This window comes from Ovis aries, chromosome 12 (assembly GCF_016772045.2).
Source record: "Ovis aries strain OAR_USU_Benz2616 breed Rambouillet chromosome 12, ARS-UI_Ramb_v3.0, whole genome shotgun sequence".
NCBI classification, from domain to species: Eukaryota; Metazoa; Chordata; class Mammalia; order Artiodactyla; family Bovidae; genus Ovis; species Ovis aries.
The window spans coordinates 18,068,326-18,091,940 of record NC_056065.1 but is presented as its reverse complement, the minus strand read 5'-3'; the positions used below and the strand labels follow the sequence as shown (position 1 = coordinate 18,091,940).

The following is a 23,615-nucleotide window of genomic DNA, read 5'->3' as shown; positions in this document are numbered from 1 at the left end:
ATCTTAGCTAGTATCTTTCTTCTACAACCATGACTTCCATGTCATGACTTCATTTCTAGAATGAAACTTAATTTTCCCTGGTCGTAATCTGTTTCTCTGGAAGTCATTCCTTCTCTCATCACCTCCCTGCCATCTTTTGTTGCTGTTCAGTGGCTAAATAGTGTCTGACTCTTTGCGACCCCATGAACAGCAGCACACGCCAGGATTCCCTGTCCTTCACTATCTCCCAGAGTTTGCTCAAACTCATATCCATTGAGTTGGTGATGTTATCCAACCATCTCATCCTCTGTCGTCCCCTTCTTCTCCTGCCCTCAATCTTTCCCAGCATCAGTGTCTTTTCCGATGAGCTGGCTTTTCTCATCAGGTGGCCAAAGGATTGTCACTTGTTAGGCCCTTCCATAAGATCTCAAGGACATCCCTGCACAAGATCAACCCAAGCATGACATTCGATTACCCTCTCTCTGCCCCAACTGCAGCTTCGAGATCAACCTATCACCATTGCTGAGGAGCTGGGCATCTGATCAGCTGGCTTTTCCTCCCATTCTCTATCACCATACTGGTACCTACATGTCCACCCTGATGACCTTTACAGTTGTATGACCCCTATTTCAACTACTTTCACCTTTAAGTCAGTCCAACATATGATTTAAATGACTACATCATCGAGAACTGCTCCAACTCCAAAATCTTCATTTCAGCCTTTGACAACTTCCTATCTTCACAATTTCCACAATTTCCTTTTAAGTCACCAACCTGCTCTACCTTCCCTCTGGTCCCTAGAATCCTCGCACCCTCCTTTGCTTACCTGGTACTCCATTACAATTTTACGATTTCAACTGCTTTGCCATTTTATGTTTTCTCTTCCCTTTGTGTGTCATACCCATTTAATTACATCTTCAATCCTGAATCAAGCCAACACTGTTTTCTCTTGCTCTTGTTCCCTCCCAGTACTGAGGATTAAGGAAGAAACTCATATAACTGTACCAAATCCCTTATAAGGATTTACAATCTCTGCAATCCCTGAAACAAACCCCCATGTCTTTCTCCTCCACAGAACTCCTTCCTGACTCTTCCGTCACAGAGAAAGAAGCCTCTCTTCTCTATTGGGTCTACTATGTCCTAGACACTATATACATATACTCCTGACTTCTATGGGACTAGCAACATCTCCATTCTTTCAATCTTTAAATGCTTTCTCTGTCAACTCCCTTCTCTGACTAACAAGCATGCTCAAGCTTCTAAAACCCTAGAGAAAAAAATAAAGCACTGAATATCTTTTCCTCCATCTAGCCTTGCTCCTTAAACTATCACTTCATTTCTCTGCTCTACTTCACCATCAAACTTCTGAAAGACATGCTGAATTTGCTGTCTCTAATCTCTGATCTTTTAATTTCTCAATTTCTGCAATCTGTCTCCCCACCACAACCGAACTTTGCAAATGATATTCTACCACCAAAACCAACGCCATTTCTCAACCACACCATGCGTACCTTTAGCTCTTCATTTCCTATCCTGTTCCCTTAAAAAGCTAATGTTCCCCAGGATTTTAGTTCTGGCTTTTCTTTACAGATATCCTTTCAATGGAAAATCTTATCAATTCTTATCTTTCAATTACCACAGAAGTGTTGGCGGTTTCTAATTTTTTTTTTTTTCTAGCCCTTTCTTCTTTCCTAAATTCCAAAGGGGTACTCCCTACTGTTTCCTGAGCTCCTATATTCGGATACATACAGGAATACTCAAAAGAAACATATTTAATCATTCTAATTATTCCTCACACTATGCACCAATATATATGCTTCTCTCACTCCATTCCCTTTCAATTTAAAATATTACCAGCCACCCAACTGTCAAAATTAGAAAGCCATCTCTCTTCTTTAGTTTTCAACATCTAATCAGATACCAATCCTTATCATTTTGGGATGGCTTATGAAATGTTTTTCAAATAGTCTCATCTTTACCGTCTACTCACTCTGGTTGAATCTCTGCTTCTCTTGCTGGATACCTTCCCTGATCTCCAGTCCACTTTTCCTATTAGATATTATTACTGTTATCTTTCTAAATCACTGATCTGATCAAGTCACTCTCTGCTTAAAGTTCTTTAATTGTTCTCCTCTCCTTCAGAATCAGGTATTAACCTTTCTTTAGTCTTATATCCTTCTTGTTCCTCTCAAGTACCTGAGACCATTTAGCTAGCTATCCTCTATTTGCCTACAGAACTGTGCTTCTACTCAGGAGATGAAGTTTGCCTGAACTACTACTATTCCCAAGGCATAACACTTACAACATTTCAAGGCAATAAAGAAATGTCTAATCAGAGTATAAAAACCCACTCATTTTCCAAAGTACTTAAGATTCTTGAATATATAGTCAGACTTGTATCCAGAAGCTAACTTACCACTAAATATATTCAATATTCTATATAATCAAAACAGAACAATACGAATTCCACAAGAACAAAGTACATGCACAATCAGCACAAGTTTGAGAAATAATCTCATTTGTGTGATACGCATTAGTTAAAACTAACCTGCCAGTGCTGGGTGACAGCATTCCACACTCCCACTTTCCCTGTGTGACTCGTGGCCACCAACTGGTTACCAATAAAGAAGAGAGCATCGACAGGAACACCAAGGCTGAATACTCCTTAAATGATAATAAAAAAGAGAGGTTAATCAATCACCATCTTTCAATCAATCAAAACTCTGTCTAAAAACATCTTAAAGGTACCTCATTTCTACAAATTATGTGCCAGACATTTTGGGAACCAGAAATAAGAAACTTTAATTAAGCTCTTAAACAGCATGTAAAAGTTTGCCCCAAGTAATCTCACTCTGATTGAACAGCTTGATATCTGAAGCTGTCGCTCCCAAACCTAGCTGGTGTTGTTCAGTATAACCCCATGGGTTGCAGCACGCCAGGTTTCCCTGTCCTTCACCATCTCCCAGAGCTTGCAAAAGCTCATGTCCATTGAGTCAGTGATGCCATGCACCCATCTCATCGTCTGTCGCCCTCTTCTCCTGCCTTCAATCTTTCCCAGCATCAGGGTCTTTTCTAATGAGTTGGCTCTTCACACCAAGTGGCCAAAGTAATGGAGCTTTAGTATCAGTCCTTTCAGTGAGTATTCAGGGTTGATTTCCCTTAGGATTGACTGGTTTGATCTCCTTGCTGTCCAAGAGACTCTCAAGGGTCTTCTCCAGCACCATAGTTCAAAGGCATCAATCCTCTGGTGCTCAGTTATTTTACTGTCCAGCTCTCACATCCATACATGACTATTGGAAAAACCAAAGCTGACCATCAAAACAAGTGGGTAGATTTAAAGTGAACATAATGAAATAGCAAGGATCCTGGGATTCATGCTAGACCCACTGAATGAGAAAACCCACTGCCTTTGTATAAAACCCATAGAAGCTTTAGCTGCAGCCTACTCACAGACCTGATATTTGAGAATCACTGATCTGAAGACACAGACTTGGCAACCCAACTATCCACAATGTATCTAGAAATCTGAAAATAAGCAAACAAGAAAAACGAAACAGCAAGTAGTCATGCTGTGTGCAAAATAAACATTCAGGCCTTTATCAGAGCTTATTTTAAACCTCTCATCTGCCAATATTGCAGATTTCAATTTAATTGACTCCAACTACATGATACTAGGCCACGTGATTAAAATACATGAAATGATGGATAAACAACAAGGATTTACTGTATAGCACAAGGAACTATATTCAATATCTTGGCAGTAACTTGTAATGGAAAATAATCAGAAACAAAAAAAATAGAGAGGACTGTCCCAGCAGTCCAGTGGCTAAGAATCTACGTGCCAGTGCAGGGCATATAGGCTGGATCACTGGTCTGGGAGGATTCAACATGCCGGAGCAACTAAACCATGCACCGCAACTACTGAGCCCAACCACCCGAGAGCCCATGCTCTGCAACAAGAGAAACCAGCAAAAATGAGAAGCCCACGCATCACAGGAAAAAGCAGCCCCTGCTCGCTGCAGCTAGAGGAAGGCCGCATGCAGCAACAAAGACCCAGCACAGCCAAAACTAATGTTTTCAAAAGAATATATACATATTATCTATCTCCGAATTACTCTGCTGTACAATTGAAGCTAACACAATACGGTAAATCAACTATACTTCAATAAAAAAGCAAATAAATATGAGAAAATAATATCTTACTAGGTACTTGTGATTTATAAGAGAGAGAAAAAAAAAAAACCCACAACCAATTATAACATAATGCAACAAAAGGATGCACAGAGTAATAACAAGAAGAATAAAAGAGAGTTTCTAGGAAAAAAGTTTTCAGAATCTTTCTTAGAAAAGAAGGCCTCTGAGTTGGGTTTTTAAAAAGGTGAAAACAAGTTCCTCAAATTGGGGAATTTGGACTGGGTAAGCCCAGGGAATCTGAGAAAGGGGGAGAGGAGATACAGGTGAGGAAGGACCTTGTAAGGACAGCTCACATTAATAGCAAAAGAGCCACAACTGCCCCGGCTAACCTTGGTCTCAGCCGTCTCTCTTTAGCCGAGCACTACACCTGCAGTCAGGAAGATTATGTATTGGAATCCTGGCTCTGAAAGTACCTTTGCCACTTTTCGGGTTACTTATCTGATCGATAAAACAGGGTCTATGCTCAATGTCTCAAGGCTCACTTTTATCTTAAAAATGCTGTAATCCAATTTTGACATTTAAATAGTATTATCTTCCTTATTTGAAAAGCATCTTATGAAAAGCATCTTTTTATCTAATCACAAGTCTCATTATAGAATAAGTCTAATTATAGAAGACCGTCTTATGTGGATCTTTAGCTGTTTCAGGTATCAGATTTTTTTTTATTTTTAAAAAGGTAACTAATATGTGACAACAAGAAAAATTTTCTCAGCATCTAGCTGAGAAAAACAAAGATTCACAAGGCTTTGAAGAACTCATGGGAAGAAACAAAATGATTAAATGTAACTGCAATGTGTTAAAAGCATAAGCCAGAAAAGGTAACTGATTTCTTTTTAATTTTATATCAATGAGGGGTATTTCTCTTTCTGTTCAGAACTGTACTACATATGAGACCAGGCCAGTGGCAATAAACACCACCTTGAAAATTCTCAACCAATCTTGAAAAAGCCAGGCATCTCGCAAGGATTAAAAATGCTATAAACTTGACAAAAATGAAAAACAAATCCGGAAAGTATGGCCAGGAATGTCTTCCATATACACATCTTAACTTTTATGTACTTATAAATACATATTTATACACATGAATAGATCACCTCAGCCCAACCTGTCAACCAGAAAAACCAGAGCAAAATAAAGTCTGCACACAAAGCTAAGCTCTTTCATCAAAACTGGTTGAGAAACAAACTTGCCACTTCAAAGCACAGTGTAATCATTTCACATGCAATTTCAGGGATTCTCATGTATTAGTATTTTCATTTTGATGCTAGACAATTTTTCAGAACATGTTAAGATACCTATATTCAGCAATACAGGCTATGTGAAAGGTAGAAATAAAAACTGGACAACTAACAAACACTGATTACTTGACAGAAGAGTGAGATTCTGGGAAATCAAGGAAGATATTCTGAACGATCTCAAGAAATTTAGTGTCACCCCTTACCCTTTCTTAGACTCAACAATCTTGACCGCTATCCACAAAGAAGACACTGTGAATAATGATGACAAGTTCCTGTCTTAAGGGAGCCTCCTGGTAAAACACTGCTTATAGCAGCAATCCAGCAGTACTGTCTGATACAAGTTATAATGGAGGAATTCAGCCTCTAAGGGAGCTCTATCACGGATACACCAGCTCTCAAGTTTTCTTTGGATGGTTTTGTCAAGTTCTGAAGAATATTTGTAATAACAAATCATCTCTTTTACAGGGTGTGAACAAATTACTATGTATTATCTCATTAAGTAGCTAGCAAGTCAGCCTTTGGGGGGAAAAAAAAAGGCAAGGCATAAAATCTTCACTTATTGGCATGTTACAAGTCGCAACTTGTAAAAATAAACAAAAATCATAATTGATCTCCTTTCTGTATAATTACAAGTATATTATAATTTCAAAATATTTTAAGTTTTTTCCCTAAAGTTTTAAGGAGGACTTTCACTACCAGTCATGATGGATACATGACATCAGACTATTTCTCACTATAAACAACAGGAACAAAAGACTGGCCAAAAGACAGGAGACAGCTGTTTTCAGACACTGGCCAACAGGCAGCGGGAGACTTGAAAGCCAGTAAATACACAAGATAAGCCCCAGGATCAAACTGGCTTTCTGTGTAAGCCTTCCTGACAACAGGGAGGTGAAACCCAAGGGAAAACCAAACGACAATTTTTCTCAACTGAGAAAGCTGAGATCAGAGGCCAGAGCTGTTGAGGAAGCTAGACTTTAAGAATAAGATATAAGAAAGAAGGGAAACGCACCATGGTGGGTGTGGGGATGGCACAGAATTTTAGAGGGGTTTCCCTAGTTTCCCTATGCCTTGGCTGAGGCCAGGCTGCACCTGGGCTGGCCTAAGAATCCACAAGGAATAAAAAAGAGAGGCTGCAGCAGGCCTGGGAGCTGAGTGGAGATAGCAGAGGTCACTTGTGGGTGAGTTCAATAGTTCCAGCTCAGTAAGTGTGAAGAGTCTTTCACTCTTCAGGCATTCTGTTAAGATTCCAAAATGACAATACTTAACACACCCTGAGTAGGAGCCATGCCCTAAAATAAAATATAAAGCTGAGAAAGACTACCTGTCCTTAACAAAGCAAACAAACAAGCCTAGCAGAATAAACATCCTCTGGTAATTTAACTGCCTGCTGGAACAAAACTCATATCTTAAAAGAAGACAGCACTATTAACCCATACTCCCTACATAACAGATCATGCAATGCCCAACATATGTCACAAGTTCCTAGACATGTGAAAAAGCAGGAAAATGTAACTCAAAACAAATCAGATGATTTAGATAACAGATTTAGCAGACAAAAACTAATAAAACAGCTATAATATGTTGAGTTTAATTAAAAAACAGGACATAATGAGTAAACGGACTAGAAAAATCTCAGCAGAAAACAAACTAAAATAAAAATTTTAAAAGGCAATCTTAGAGCTGAAAAGGCCAACATTTCAAATAAGAAACTTATCATATGCGCTCCACTACAGACTAAATGAATACCACAGCAAAATGGCAAAAGACAGTAAGATACTGATATAAACTGAAGGATGGGGAGAAAAGAAACTGGAAAAAAACTAGTGCTCCAATGGTCTCTGAAGTGAAGTGAAGTTGCTCAATCGTGTCGGACTCTTTGCGATTCCATGGACTGCAGCCCACTAGGCTCCTCTGTCCATGTGATTTTCCAGGCAAGAGTGCTGGAGTGGATTGCCATTTCCTTCTCCAGGGGATCTTCCCAACCCAGGGATCGAACCCAGGTCTCCCTCACTGCAGGCAGACACTACCGTCTGAGCCACCATGGAAGCCCAATGGTCTCTAGGCAAATATAAAGCAGCCTAACATGAAACTGAATCTCAAAGAGAGGAAGAGAGGAGAGGGAATGAGGGAGGGATAACAGGGAAAGAGAAATGGGTGAGGGGAAGTGGGGGGGGAGGACAGAAGCCTCCTCCCTCAATGGTGCCAACCCAAAATGTCTCCAGACACTCCCACAGGCCCCGGAGGGTCATTATCCCTCACTGCAAACTAATAATCCAATCTATGCACAGATTAGATAAGATCTACATAATCTAATCTATTACAAATCAGTAAGAGGATGACAATCTCATAAAAAGAGGGTAATGATTTTTAAACGACAAGTCTCAAAAGAAATAGTACAAATGGTCAATAAGGACATGAAAAGATGTTTAATACCATTAGTCATTAGGGAAATACAATTAAACCCAACATTAAAATCACTGTATATCCACTGAAGTGAAGTGAAGTCGCTCAGTCATGTCCAACTCTTTGCGACCCCATGGACTGTAGCCCGCCAGGCTCCTCTGTCCATGGGATTCTCCAGGCAAGAATACTGGAGTGGGTTACCATTTCCTTCTCCAGGGCATCTTCCCGACCCAGGGATCGAACCTAGGTCTCCCGCATTGGAGGCAGACGCATTAACCTCTGAGCCACCAGGGACGCCCACATGTCCACTAGAATGGATCAAATTAAGACAATGTCTCACATTAAGACAATAAAATAGTGTAGGAAAAGGTATGGAGCAACCAGAACTCTAACATAAAATAATAAAAAATAAAAAGTCACTCAGTCATGTCCAACTCTTTACGACCCCATGGACTGTAGCCTACCAGGCTCTTCCGCCCATGGGATTTTCCAGGCAAGAATACTGGAGTGGGGTGCCATTTCCTTCTCCAGGGGATCTTCCCGACCCAGGGATTGAACCCAGGTCTCCCGCATTGTAGGCAGACGCTTTGCCATCTGAGCCACCAGGGAAGTCCTAACATACTGCTATACAAATGTAAAATGATTTAACCACATGCAAGACACTTGTATATTTTCTCATAACATTAAGCATACACTTTTCATGCATCCCAGAAATTCCACACCTAGATATTTAATTTATAAAATGCCCATAAAGAGTTCTACTTAAATGTTTATGGTAGCTTTATTCTTAGCATCCCCAAATTGAAAGTAAACCAAATGTCTATCAACAGATGAATAGATAAACAAATTCTGGCATATTAATTCAATGGAATACTACTCAGCAATAAAAAGGGATGCACCACCAAAACACTCAACACCACGAAGAATCTCAAAAGCATTATGTTGAATGAAAGAAGCCAGACACAAAAGACGCACTACGTAATTTCACTCATACGGAGTTACAGACAAAAGAAATCTAATCCATGCTGTCAAAAAGCCTAAACTGCTGTGTAAACGCTGGGGTTTCTGCTGAATATCTGCTTTCCTTTCAAGAATCTAGAGTCTTGGTACAGGCTAGGCAGAGGGTACTTCAGTGACTAACCTCGAGTAATAAACTTGGGTACCAAGTCTCTAACGAACTTCCCGGAGACATCTCACAGTTCAGTTCAGTTCAGTCGCTCAGTCATGTCCGACTCTTTGCGACCCCATGAATCGCAGCACACCAGGCCTCCCTGTTCATCACTAACTCCTGGAGTTCACTCTGACTCATGTCCATCGAGTCCGTGATGCCATCCAGCCATCTCATCCTCTGTCGTCCCCTTCTCCTCCTGCCCCCAATCCCTCCCAGCATCAGAGTCTTTTCCAATGACTCAACTCTTCGCATGAGGTGGCCAAAGTACTGGAGTTTCAGCTTTAGCATCATTCCTTCCAAAGAAATCCCAGGGCTGATCTCCTTCAGAATGGAGTGGCTGGATCTCCTTGCAGTCCAAGGGACTCTCAAGAGTCTTCTCCAACACCACAGTTCAAAAGCATCAATTCTTGGGCGCTCAGCCTTCTTCACAGTCCAACTCTCACATCCATACATGACCACTGGAAAACCATAGCCTTGACTAGACGGACCTTGGTCGGCAAAGTAATGTCTCTGCTTTTGAATATACTATCTAGGTTGGTCATAACTTTTCTTCCAAGGAGTAAGCATCTTTTAATTTCATGGCTGCAGTCACCATCTGCAGTGATTTTGGAGCCCCAAAAAATAAAAGTCTGACAGTGTTTCCACTGTTTCCCCATCTATTTCCCATGAAGTGATGGGACCAGATGCCATGATCTTCGTTTTCTGAATGTTGAGCTTTAAGCCAACTTTTTCACTCTCCTCTTTCACTTTCATCAAGAGGCTCTTTAGTTCCTCTTCACTTTCTGCCATAAGGGTGGTGTCATCTGCATATCTGAGGTTACTGATATTTCTCCCGGCAATCTTGATTCCAGCTTGTGTTTCTTCCAGCCCAGCATTTCTCATGATGTACTCTGCATATGAGTTAAATAAGCAGGGTGACAATATACAGCCTTGACACACTCCTTTTCCTATTTGGAACCAGTGTGTTGTTCCACGTCCAGTTCTAACTGTTGCTTCCTGACCTGCATACAGATTTCTCAAGAGGCAGGTTAGGTGGTCTGGTATTCCCATCTCTTTCAGAATTTTCCACAGTTTATTGTGATCCACACAGTCAAAGGCTTTGGCATAGTCAATAAAGCAGAAATAGATGTTTTTCTGAAACTCTCTTGCTTTTTCCATGATCCAGTGGATGTTGGCAATTTGATCTCTGGTTCCTCTGCCTTTTCTAAAACCAGCTTGAACATCAGGGAGTTCACGGTTCATGTACTGCTGAAGCCTGGCTTGGAGAATTTTGAGCATTACTTTACTAGCATGTGCGATGAGTGCAATTGTGTGGTAGTCTGAGCATTCTTTTGCATTGCCTTTCTTAGGAATTGGAATGAAGAGACATCTCACAAGTTAGTCACAATTCACTGCTAGTGGAATTTTTAAGCAAATACCATTGGAAGGGAACTCCTGAAAGCTTGTACCTGGTTTCCACTGAACTTCTCCTTCTATTTGCCATGAAGTGATGGGACCAGATGCCACCATGGGTCTTTTGTCAATTCTGCTTTGCATGCTTTCACTATAAGACACCATGGCTCCAAGTATCTATGTGCTGAGTCCTCTAGGTCCTTCTAGCAAATCACTGAACCTGGGAATATCTTGAGGAACAGACACAGATATAGAGGAATGAAGCCCAAGGACTAAGCCCTGGGGCATGCCAACATTTTGAAATTTGGCAAATAAGGACGAACTATCAAAAGGAACTGAGGAAAAACAAAGAGCGAGGATAAAAATCAAGACAATGAAGTGTTCCAGAAGCCAAAGGAAGAAAGTCTTCAAAAGGAAAAGACTAATCAACTGTACCAATGACAGTTCTAATCAGATGAAGACTATGAACTAGATCCTAGGATTTAGCAGAGTACAGAGCCATGGGTGGCACCAACAGGAGTAGCTGCAGACAGTGCTTAGGGACATGATCAGAGCAACTTCAAATCATGAAGAGGAGATGAGGAAGACATAGAAACAAGATCAGATAAGGATAATGTGGTAGGATTTCTGGGTAGTCTTTAAAGGTCCACCAGAGAGAGGTCACAAGTTAAGACTACTGTTCTGGGTGTGCACACATTTCTTTCTCTGCACTACACCTGGCTATTCAGGAAAGAAATGCCGATTTGGCCTGGGCTGTGGTTTCTTCAGGTAGGTAAGGCAAAGGGAGAGACTGAAGGAAACAGAGGCAGAGTGACCGTAAACACAGAATCCAAGCCTGATGGCATGGGAAGCAATGAGTCAAGACCCCAGTGGAGTTAAAGAATTTCTGAGTTAGAAAATTAGAGTTAGTAATCTCAAAGGAATGAAGGGGAGTAATCCAAAGGGCAGCAGAGCACTACATCAAGTGTAAGTCCAGATGGAATGAAATTCGAAATCTGGGCACATGCGGTGGTGGGGGCTGGGGAGGATGGGACACCGAGAGAGAAGGGAAGAGACAGGGTCTAGAATAAAGATTCCCCAAGTGTGGTCTGGGAATCCTCATGGGTCTGTGGAAACCCTCCGGGAGTCTCAAGTCAAGACTATTTTCATTGCCTTTAAAAATGAAAACCTCTCATTATCTCAAGAAGTACAGACAAGGAGTTTTCCAGAGGCTACATGACGTGAGGTCACCATTGAGACAACGGCACCTGCACGCGTATTCTTCTGTTCTCTAGAATGGTTTATGGTGGCAGGCTGGGGGTACAGCTAAGTTTCCCAAGACTAACTTAATTTGGCCTAAATACTTCCACTATCTTTAGTAGCTGTCTTCAGTTATAACCGCTGTAATTGTTTTAGAATACAAGTTTTCCTTGAGCCTACAAAGAAATATAAGAAAAAGGTACACTTTGTTATTCTGCAATGTTAGTTTTTTAAATGTTATAAAAATCTTTCTACATTTTAAAATTTTACCTACAACTGTTAAATATTTTATTCTGAAATAAATTTATTTTTAATACATTTTTATTGTACTTAACTTGCCTCAATCCACATAAATCCAATAGAGCTGACAAAGATAAATATGACCTAGCAGAGTTCTTTGATTCATGGTAGGAAGGACTCTAAAGAAACTGGTCAAAATTGCATATAAAAATTTTAAATAACAACTTTCCCCCCAATTTATAGATGTTAACAACTTGCTTTATTGTGCTTAAGCAACAAAACCTTTCTGAACAGGATTATAAAGCCAGTTGTGGGTTCTTTCAAACCAAATACTCGAGAGTTTAAAGAAGGATTTTAAATGAAGATAGGAAAAGCTTTTGATAAACTGTTACAAAACTTCAAACTAGAAATGAAAAAGTCACTGAACCATCCTCCTGGGTAAGTTATGGCACTGCTCTAGCGAGAGAAGGGCACACCATTGCTAGGAGACTAGGAAAGCCCGGACAGACAGTGATGCTGAATGCCTGTGAGATGAACGTCAGTAAAGGAAACCACAATGCTGGCCCTTTCAGTGACACAGTAAATCTTCAAGTTAAAGACTGGCGCAGACAGTAGCTTGTCTGCAGAACTGCATTTCTGTCTTACAAACACACAGATGTAGCTGCACCTCATGTTCTGTTTCTCCCCCTCTAGTATCAGCCTCAACCAATCATTAAAGATCTTTTATATGAATATTTGATTACAAATACACATGGCATTGGAATACCAAGTGTTAAAAACTTACGAATCTCACGCCTTATCCTAGAACATCTGTGTTGATCTTTGCACTAACGATGCAAAGCAACATTGGGTACAAACAGCACACACCTTAGCATGAATCAAAGGAGTGGCAGTAAACTATACTGGTAGTGATTAAATTCTTCTCTGCCACATTTTTAAGGAAAGAAAACAGATTAACTTAAGAATTTCCTAGATGAAGCAATCTGCCTAAGAAGTTTTACTGACTAAGTCTCAATTTTGAGGGTATGTATTCTTAACATTCTGTGTGACTAAGGCCTCTCTCTGTGTCGAGAAGCACCTTCCCAACTGCTGGAGCGGAGAGGAAACCAGCTGCTCCTTTCACATGGGACCATTTTCACTGGACAGGATGACTTAAGGACTATGTAATTCAGTTTTGGATATCTGGTAGACTTCCCCCAAAAAGTGCAACAGAGCAAATCTGTTATTTCAGTGACACAAGCTCAATGCTTCAAGTGAATATCAGGAATCTGGAAAATGTTTTCTGCCACCGTAAGTATGAAAACTTCCTAATATACTGGAGTTCATAGATGTGATCAGTGGTTATAGTAATAAATGTGATTTTTTAAAATGTACTGTACAATGAAAGGTATCAACATTTCAAAGATTTTACATGACTCAGCAAACCAACACTTAACAAATGACCAATGTATGATGTTATACAAAATTATATAAGGACAAAAAGACCCATTCAAAGTACAAAACAGACGGATTTTAATTTAACAGAGTATGATCTATATGAACAGAGTTCATCAATATGATTTCAAAATCTGGGGACAGGTGCAAACAATATCAACAATTATCTAAAAAGATTATATAAAAATGTTTTTCCCAACTATATATCTGTGTGAGGCCAAACTCTCCACCAAGTTCTACCAGAATAACAAATCACACACAGGAGACTGAATGCAGAAATAGGTACCAGAATTCAATTAAAAATAAAGGAGGTTTGCAAAACGGTAAACCACTGCTACTCTTCCCATTTTGGAGATAGTAATTTTTTACTAAAATTATTCATGTTACCATGTAATGGGTTTTTATCGTTATTTTTTAAATTAAGTTATCAGAATTGCAGTATTAACTCCTATTCTGGTAAATAGCAATAGATATAACCTATGCAAACAAAAATAATTAACGGTCCTGAATGATTTAAGAAAGTAAAGCAGGCTTAGAGGAGATTGAAAAGCTTGAGAACTTCGGGTCTAGAAGCAACAAGTGGGGAGGACAAAGAAAGTTATTTACCCCACCTTCAGCCCAGTGGTATGAAAGAGGTGGAGAGAATGCAGCCACCACTAAATAGGATTCAGGAAGGGCACATTCTTACAGAGCAGTCAAGTCGGGTTTTTTGCCTCTTTACCAGATCATTCCTCTCACACTGAGCAGTCTTACTGTTACTGGACACTGAACAGAAGATGCACCAGCTCTAGCTAACTAATAACTAGTCCAAGTTAATTTTAATATTTATGGGCAATCCCTCTTAAACTTCAGAATATTAAATGCAACAGCATAAACCACATTTTCCTACCAATTTCGCTTCCACTTCCTCCATCTTGGACACTCCATAAGATGATGCTACTCTCTGAGGCAACAGCCACCATTTTGTCCTTGTCTCCGTGTGGACCCCCGACCACTTTTGCATTTAAAGCTACTCGTTCAATAGTCCAGTCCAAATATGGGCTTGTAAACACTTGTTGCCATCCTGACGATTCTTTGATTCTGTTGAATATAAACAGACAACATAAATAAGACTCAGCAGTACTTAGCAAAGAGAACATAAATGAATGTACCAAAATAAGTTTAATCACAGCTATTTATCTATGTATTTACTAAAAAATAAAATACACAGAAATCACTTAAAAAGAGACTAAAGGTCTATACTCCTCCAAAGAATAATTTAGCAAAGTTCTCCAAACTATAAAGACTTAGAAACTTACAAAAAAAAAAGTATTATCTTTTTGCATTTTACACAAAAAAGTGGTACTTTGTCATTATTTGTGAATAGAAATAGTCAACAAAATCAGTTTCAGAATTAGTATTTGAATCTATCAGTTACTATGCTTAACTGAGAATCAATCATTTCTTGATACTTCAGATGATAGTTTATTAAGACAAACTAAGATAAGGGAGTGACCTGGTATATGATAGCTTGGCATAATCAAATGAATGAAATGTGGCCTTTGGAAACCACTCACTGAGGACTGGATTTTAAAGGTTTCACACAAAATGAAAAAAAATCTCATGAGCCTATTCCTTCTCCATAAGTAAAGGTGTCTTATCATGATTTAGATTTAGTTGACTGAATAAAAATGCTTTAATATATAATTATTGATAAACATACGTGTAAATTTTTAATAACTTTTGCTGTCCTAACTGAATTGAAGTCTTTCAGACATGCATTATTTTGTGGGGTTACACTTTAAGCCTTCAAACATTTAAAAACTACACAGTTAAGCAATCATGACAATAAACGACCTGAACTTAAATGATGCAATATTTATTTTTAAAGTTACACAAAACAAGTGACAGAAACAAAACAAAGAATCTCTTTGCCTTACCCGAAGACAATAAATATGAGTATGTGCTCCTTTAAACACTACTACCTAATATAAAACCACAAAAATCAAACTCAAGTGTTCATAAATGATGACCAACTAACAACCTATATAAAAACACTTTAGCTTTATTTTTGTTTAAAATGTATGCTAAATACAGCTATAATCCACAAAAACATGCAATTCAACCTTTATTAATTCCAAGAATTAATGATTTCCTTAAACTTAAAGGCAATATATAGAAAAATCTCACATGGTTTCCCTAGGCAATATATGGTCTGTAATTACCCACTTCAGCCACCAGGTGGGATTCATATGTCAAAATACAAAAATCAAAATAATTATCCAATAAACCCTAAATACTGACAAAACACTGAGAAATTAAACCTAGATCCTCCTAAGGACCGGTAGACTGGACACAAAGCAGGGACTGCCAGTACTTCAAGAATAAAGACAATATGTCAATATGTGCATGCAGACATACACTAGGCACTAGGCTCACATTCTTCAAAAAAGGGATGCTGTACTGATTTAATGAGGTGAACAGTGAAATCTTATAACCACTGACTAATAAAATAATAAAACTAAATATGATCTAATCTTTTACAAAAACTACTTCTAAGTCATTTTCCTCTAGAGAAATTAGGGTATTGTAAAACAAAAAGATGACAACAGTAACAGAATCAGGACAGCACATTTGAGAGTGATTGTAACGATTACATAATTTAACTCAATGAGATATGTGCATTTACTACTTTTTAAGTTAAAATCAAGTACAAAGAAGAAGCAATATTTGCTTTACATTTTTCCATACACATAAATACACAATTTTAAATGTGTAAAAACACAGAACAAGCTCTGATATTCCAACAACCCATCTCTTTATTCCTGCATAATAAAATAACACTCTGAAATCGCGACAGCTATGCAAAGAATATGGCTTTCAAATTAAGACCATGAAAGATATAGTGGAGGTATATGCTCTCAAATTTTTGAAACTTGCTGCATATACTGTAACCATATAAATATGTCAAAAAAATCTAAAATGACAATAAGAGCATGTTATTATTGTCTAACATGTTATTAGACACTAAGTCGTGTCCGAATCTTTTGCGACCACACGGCCTACAGCCTGCTAGGCTCCTCTGTCCATGAGATTTCCCAGGCAGGAATTCTGGAGTGGGTTGCCATTTCCTTCTCCAAGGTATCTTCCTGATCCAGGGATCGTACCCATGTCTCCTGCACTGGCAGCCAGATTCTTTAACACTGAGCCACCAGAAAAGCCCAATAAAAACATATGTACAGATAATTACCTTAAATGTAAATAGATTAAATGCTTCAACCAAATGGCATAGACTGGCAGAACTGATTAAAAAAAAAAGATCTATATATATATGTGTGCTGTTTGTAAGAGTTCCACTTCATATCCAGGGACACAGATTGAAAGTAAAATGGAAAAGGGCTTTCAATGAAAATGGCAATCAAAAGAAAGCTGCAGTAGTAATACTCATATCAGACAACATAGACTAAAATAAAGAGACAAGAGACAAAGAAGGACACTACATAATGAACAAAGGATCAAACCAAGAAGACACAAGTGTAAATATATATGCACCCAACATAGGAGCAACTCAATAAATAAAGCAAATGTTAGCAGCCATGAAAGGAGAAATTAACAGTAACACAGTAATAGGAAAACTTTACCACCCCAACTGTATCAATGGACAGGTCATCAGACAGAAAATTAATAAGGAAACACAGGTCTTACATGACACATTAGATCATTAGACTAGATGTTCTTAAAAAGATATTTATAGAACATTCCATCCAAAAGCAGCAGCATACACATTTTTCTCAAGTGCACATAGAAGATTTTCCAGGACAGATCACAAGCAGGCCATAAAGAAAGCTTTGGTAAATTTAAGGAAATTTAAATCCTATCAAGCACCATTTTGATCAATGCTATGAGATTAGAAATTAATTGCAAACAAAAAGCTGCTAAAAAAAAAAAAATAGAGGCTAAATGGATCACTGAAGAAATCAAAGAGAAAATCAAAACGTACCTAGAAGCAAATGATAACAAAAACACAACAATCTGAAACCTATAGGACACAGCAAAAGCACTTTAAGAGAGAAGCTTACAGCAATACAATCTTACCTCAGAAAACAAGAGAAATTTCAAATAAACACCATAACCTTACACCTAAACAACTAAAGAAAGAAGAAAACAAAACCCAAACTTACTGGAAGAAAAGAAATCATAAATATCAGCAGAAATGAATGAAACAGAGACAAAACAATAGAAAAGATCAATGAAACTAAAAGCTGATTCTGTGAGAAGATAAAATTGATAAACCTTTAGCCAGACTCAAGTAAAAAAGAGGGCTCAAATGGATAAAATGAGAAATGAAAATGTTACAAGGGACAGCACAGAAATACAAAGGATAATGGACTACTAGAAGCAACTATATGCCAATAAAACACCTAGACAAAATGTTTTAACTTCTTAGAAAGGTACCACCTTCCAAGGCTACACCAGAAAGAAATTAAAAATATGAACAGACCAATCACAAACACTGAAACTGAAATTTTAAAACTTCCAACAAACAAAAGTCCAGGACCAGACGGCTTCACAGGGAAATTCTATCAAACATTTAGAGAAAAGTTATTACGTTATTATTGATCTGTCTAAAATCATTCCCAAAAACTGCAGAGAAAGGAACACTCACAAACACTTTCTATGGGGTCACCATCACCCTAATACTAAAACCAGACAAAAGTAACACACAAAAAGAAAACTACGGAGCAGTATCACGAATGATGAAGCCAGGCTTCAACAGTCCGAGAACCGTGAACTTCCAGATGTTCAAGCTGGATTTAGAAAAGGCAGAGGAACCAGAGATCAAATTGCCAACATCTGCTGGATCATAAAAAAAGCAAGAGAGTTCCAGAAAAACATCTACTTCTGCTTTATTGACTACGCCAAAGCCTTTGACTGTGTAGATCACAAAATATTGTGGAAAATTCTGAAAGAGATGGGAATAGCAGACCACCTTAACTGCCTCCTGCGAAATCTGTATGCAAGTCAAGATGCAACAATTAGAACCAGACATGAAACAACAGACTGGTTCCAAATTAGGAAAGGAGCATGTCAAGGCTGTATGTTGTCACCCTGCTTATTTAACTTATATGCAGAGTACATCATCAGAAATGCCAGGCTGGATGAAGCACAAGCTGGGGAAACAATGGAAACAGTGACAGACTTTATTTTGGGGGGTTCCAGGATCACTGCAGATGATGACTGCAGCCAAGAAATTAACAGACACTTGCTCCTTGGAAGAAAAGTTATGACCAACCTAGATAGCATATTAAAAAGCAGAGACATCACATTGCCAACAAAGATCCATCTGGTCAAAGCTATGGTTTTTCCAGTAGTCATGTATGGATGTGAGATTTGGACCATAAAGAAGGCTGAGTGCCAAAGAATTGATGCTTTTGAACTATGGTGTTGGAGAAGATTCTTGAGAGTACCTGGGACTGCAAGGAGATCAAACCAGGCAATCGTAAAGGGAATCAGTCCTGAATATTCATTGGAAGGACTGATGTTGAAGCTGAAACTCCAATACTTTGGCCACCTGATATGAAGAACTGACTCCTTGGAGAAGACCCTGATGCTGGGAAAGATTGAAGGTAAGAGGAGAAGGGGACGACAGAGGATGAGATGGTTGGATGGCATCACCGACTAGATGGACATGAGTTTGAGCAAGCTCCAGGAGTTGGTGATGGTCAGGGAGAAAAGACAGTCTCTTTAATAAATGGTGCTGGGAAAAATAGACAGTTACCTACAAAAGAATGAAATTAGAACATTTTCTAATACCACACACAAACTCAAAATGGATTGGGCTTCCTTGGTGGCTTATTGGTAAAGAATCCACCTTTCAATGCAAGAGACACAGATTTGATCCTTGATCTGGGAAGATCCCACATTGTGCAGAACAACTTAGTCTATGTGTCCCAACCGTTGAGCTGTGCACCCCAGCTGTTGAGCCTGTGCGCTAGAGCCCGGGAGCTACAACTACGGAAGCCCATATGCCCTACAGACTATACTCTGCAACAAAGAGATGCCACCACTATGAGAAGCCTGTGCACTGAAGCGAGAGGGTAGACTCCACTTGCAGCAACTAGAGAAAAGTCTACACAGCAATGAAGACCCATCACGGCCATAAATAAATACATAAAATTATAAAAAATAAACTCAAAATGGATTAAAAACCTAAATGTAAGACCAGATCCTGTGAAAGTCTTAGATGAAAACGTAGGCAGTATGCTGTGATATGCATCGCAGCAAGGTCTTTTCATCTCCTACAGCAATTAAAATAAAAAGCAATAAATAGGACCTGTGTGTGTGTGTTAGTCGCTCAGTCATGTCCTACTCTTTGGGACCCCATGGACTGCAGCCTGCCAGGCTTCTCTATCCATGGAATTCTCCAGAAAAGAATACTGGGGTGGTTTGTCATTTCCTTCTCCAGCAGATCTTCCCAACCCAGGTACAGAACCAGAGTCTGCGGCATTTCAGGTAGATTCTACACCATCTGAGCCACAGGGAAGCCAAATTAAACTTAAAAGCTTTTGCACAGCAATGGAAACCATCCACAATATATCTGCAAACAAAGACATTGATAAGGGATTAATCTCCAAATATACAAACAACTCATGTAGCTCAATATTTTAAAAAAAAAAACAAAAAACCTGCAATCAAAAAATGGGTGGGTGGTCTAAACAAACATTTCTCCAAAGAGACATACAGATGACCAAGAGGCCCGTGACAAGAGGCTCTAATTTATTAGAGAAATGCAAAGACTACAGTGAGCTACCACCTCACACTAGTCAGAATGGCCATCATCAAAAAATCTACAAACAATAAATGCTGGAGAAGATGTGGAAAAAAGGGAACTGTCCTACATTTGTTGGTGGGAATATAAATTGGTATAGCATACAGAGAACAGTATGGAGATTCCTTAAAAACCTAAATATAGTACTACCATAGGATTCAGCAATTCCACGTCTAGGCATGTATCTGAAGAAAACCATACTTTGAAAAGATACATGCACCTCAATGTTCATTTACAGCAGATGTGGTACATATATAGAATGAAATACTACTCGGGCATAAAAAAATGAAATGCCAGTAGCAGCAACACAGATCTACCTAGAGATAATCACACTAACTGAAGTAAAACAAAGACAAATATCATATATCACATATATATAATTTTTTAAAAAAAGATACAAACAAACTCATTACAAAACAGAAACAGACTCACAAACTTTGAAAACAAACTTATGGTTACCAAAGGGGAAATGCAGGGTGGAGAGATAAATTAGGAGTTTAACATATACACACTACTACATATAAAATAGATACTTAACAAGGATCTACTGTAAAGCACAGGGAAATCTACTCAATATTCTACAAAGACCTATATGTGAAAAGAATCTTAAAAAGAATGGATAGATGTATATTTATGACTGAATCCCTTTGCTATACACCTAAGCCTAACACAACATTGTAAATCACCTGTATACTCCAATTTAAAACTTTAAAATAAAGTCCTGCCTCAATGGCTTCCCAGGTGGCTCAGATGGTAAAGCGTCTGCCTGCAATATGGGAGACTTCAGTTCGATCCCTGGGATGGGAAGATCCCTTGGAGAAGGGAATGGCTACCCACTCCAGGATTCTTGCCTGGAAAATTCCATGGACGGAGGAGCCTGATAGGCTACAGTCCATGGGGTCGCAAACAGTCAGAGATGACTGAGCGACTGCACTTTCACTTTCTTTCCTGTTTTGATAGGAGTCTTGTAGCAATTAAAATCCACACTAGAAGAGTAATATTTGCCTCCAAGTTGATGTCTGTCCTTTCTACCTGAACTATAAAACTCCTCACCAAGTGTGGTAGGCAGAATAATGGCTCCCTAAACATGTCCTTGTCTAAATTCCTGAAAATGGTAAAAATGTTATCTCACACGGCAAAGGGGCTTTGCAGATGTGATTAAGTTAAAGAGACGGAGGGACTATCCAGGTGCCTAGAATGTAATACTAAGGTCCTCATAAGCAGAGGTAGACGAGTGGGACACAAGGAAGAGATCTGAAGATGATACGCTGCTGTTTTGGAAATGTAAAAAAGGAAATGTGATTAAAGGAACACAGATGCCCTTTATAAGTTGGGAAGGACAAAGAAACTTGCTGGAGCCTCCAGAAGGAACACAAACCTGCCAATATCTTGACTGTAGCCCAGCAAGATCCAATTTGAAGTTTTCTGAACTCCAGAACTGAGTGATGAAAATAAATATATGGTAATTTGTTATAGCAGAAAGAAGAAACTAAGACACCAAGGCACCTACATTATTTTCATTTTATACTTCTCCTCAGCCAAAACTTTGTTGTTCAGTTAATTTGTTAGTTGCTTCCACACCACTCCACTCCCTTAGGAAGAGAAACCACAAAGTGAGGAGGGGTAGCTCTGAGACTGAGCCCAGCCCACTGCCTGTCCCACTGAGTCAAAGAACTACTAATAATGTTGTCAAAACTAACACTACTCACTTATACCAGAGACCAGGAACATGGTGTTTATTCTAATGCATTCTTAGGAATCTACTATGTGCCCGGGACATGAGAAGCACTGGGATGGAGAGAGCTGAGAATTCTGTCATTTCTTTCCCCAGGATGAGCTAGGGAATTTCTCCAACTTGGTTTTCTCATTATTAAAATAGGGATGATGAGATCCATGCCACAGGTTGTTGTGATAATTAAATGAGAAAATGTATACAAGAGACTTCAGTATTATATGCCTAACATAAAATAACAGGTGATTAAGTCCTAACTGGAAAGTCCAATTAATTTCTCAATATTCAGAAGCTATTTTTATGGAACTGGATGTTTTCCCAATATTTACTAATGAGGAGCCTCTAGAGCCGAGTCATCTTATTTTGAAGAGCTCTCCCTTCTTCCCACACCTCTCCATTCCTTCCCCAACTCCCAAATACATCATTTCTGCTCAGTGCTGAAATGATTTGCCAAACCAGACTCTGTCATATTTCCCTTTGCCTATTTTTCTTCAAGAGATGGACCCCAGACAGAAAAAGGGTTCTGGAGGTTGGTAAGGAGACTCTGCAACTAAAACCACAAATGTGGTTTGGGGTGGGTACCACAAGAAGGCAGAAATACAAGCACACAATGATTCTTTCCTAAAGGTCCAGATGGAGGAGCTAGTTGTGTTAGGGTGATTTTGCTTGCCTAAGTTCTTTTTTTAATTTTAACACTAATATATCAGCACAAAATCCCTCATTGCTTGTTTTCTACTGGACTTTCTCAAGATAACTTTCACTGTTTTCTTTCCAACACCTCACTACCAGGCTAATTAGAAAGGAAGCTGATTCTACCTCTCAAAGGTTAAATTATGAAGCCAAACACGTGCACAAGTTTTTCTCTTTAACACATAAGAATATTTCATATTATTTCTCTTCCATCTAACACAACACACAAAAATCCTCCACTCTCCTATTTCAAATTCTCACCAGCTAATGAAAGGAAAGATTAAGAAGATCAACACACAAATAGGCCTATGGAACAAGATTAAGAGCCCAGAAATAAGTCTAAGCATATATAGTCAACTAATGTTTGATAAGGTAGCCAAGAATACTAAATGAAGAAAAGGGAGCTTCTTCAATAAATGGTGCCTGGAAAATTGGATACTTAAACAGAAAAGAATTAAATTTGACCCTTACTGGCTTCCCTAGTGGCTCAGATAGTATAGAATCTGCAATGCAAGTGGTGCAGGTTCAATCCCCAGGTCAGGAAGTTCCCCTGAAGAAGGGAATGGCAAACCACTCCAGTATTCTTGCCTGGGAAATCCCATGGACAGAGAAGCCTGGCAGGCTACAGTCCACGGGGTCGCAAAAAGTCGGACACAACAGAGTGACTAACACTTTCACATTCACTTTATACTACTGACACAAATAAACTCAAAATTGATTGAAGACCTAAAACCATGAGACTCCTAGAAGAAAACATAGGGAAAAAGCTCCTTGACATGAGTTGTGATAATGACTGTTTTCAAAATCACACATAAAGCACAAGCAATAAAATCAGAAATAAACAAATGGGACTACATCACTCTAAAAAGCATCTGCACAGAAAAAGAAACTATCAAAGTTAAAAAAGCAACCAATGGAGTAGGAAAAAATATTTGCAAACCATATATCTGATAAGGTGTCAATATGCAAATATATAAAGAACTCAACTCAACAGCAAAAAAACAAATAATCCAACTAAAAAATGGGCCAAAGACTTGAATAGACATTTTCCCAAAGAAGATATACAAACAGCCAATATACAAGAAAAGATCC

At 38.8% G+C, this 23,615-nt stretch overlaps 1 protein-coding gene across 6 annotated transcripts in view; it reads right to left on the bottom strand.

Moving 5' to 3' along the window:
- KCTD3 (potassium channel tetramerization domain containing 3) overlaps window positions 1-23,615 on the bottom strand; it is a 64,080-nt gene that overhangs the window by 20,834 nt on the left and 19,631 nt on the right. For all 6 annotated transcript variants that reach the window (XM_027976268.3, XM_027976270.3, XM_027976269.3 and 3 more), the window contains 2 exons: window positions 14,183-14,373; window positions 2,528-2,643 (listed from right to left, as the gene is read on the bottom strand). In XM_027976268.3, coding sequence (XP_027832069.1) covers window positions 2,528-2,643; window positions 14,183-14,373 — 307 coding nt within the window. The remainder of the gene's footprint in view (window positions 1-2,527; window positions 2,644-14,182; window positions 14,374-23,615) is intronic.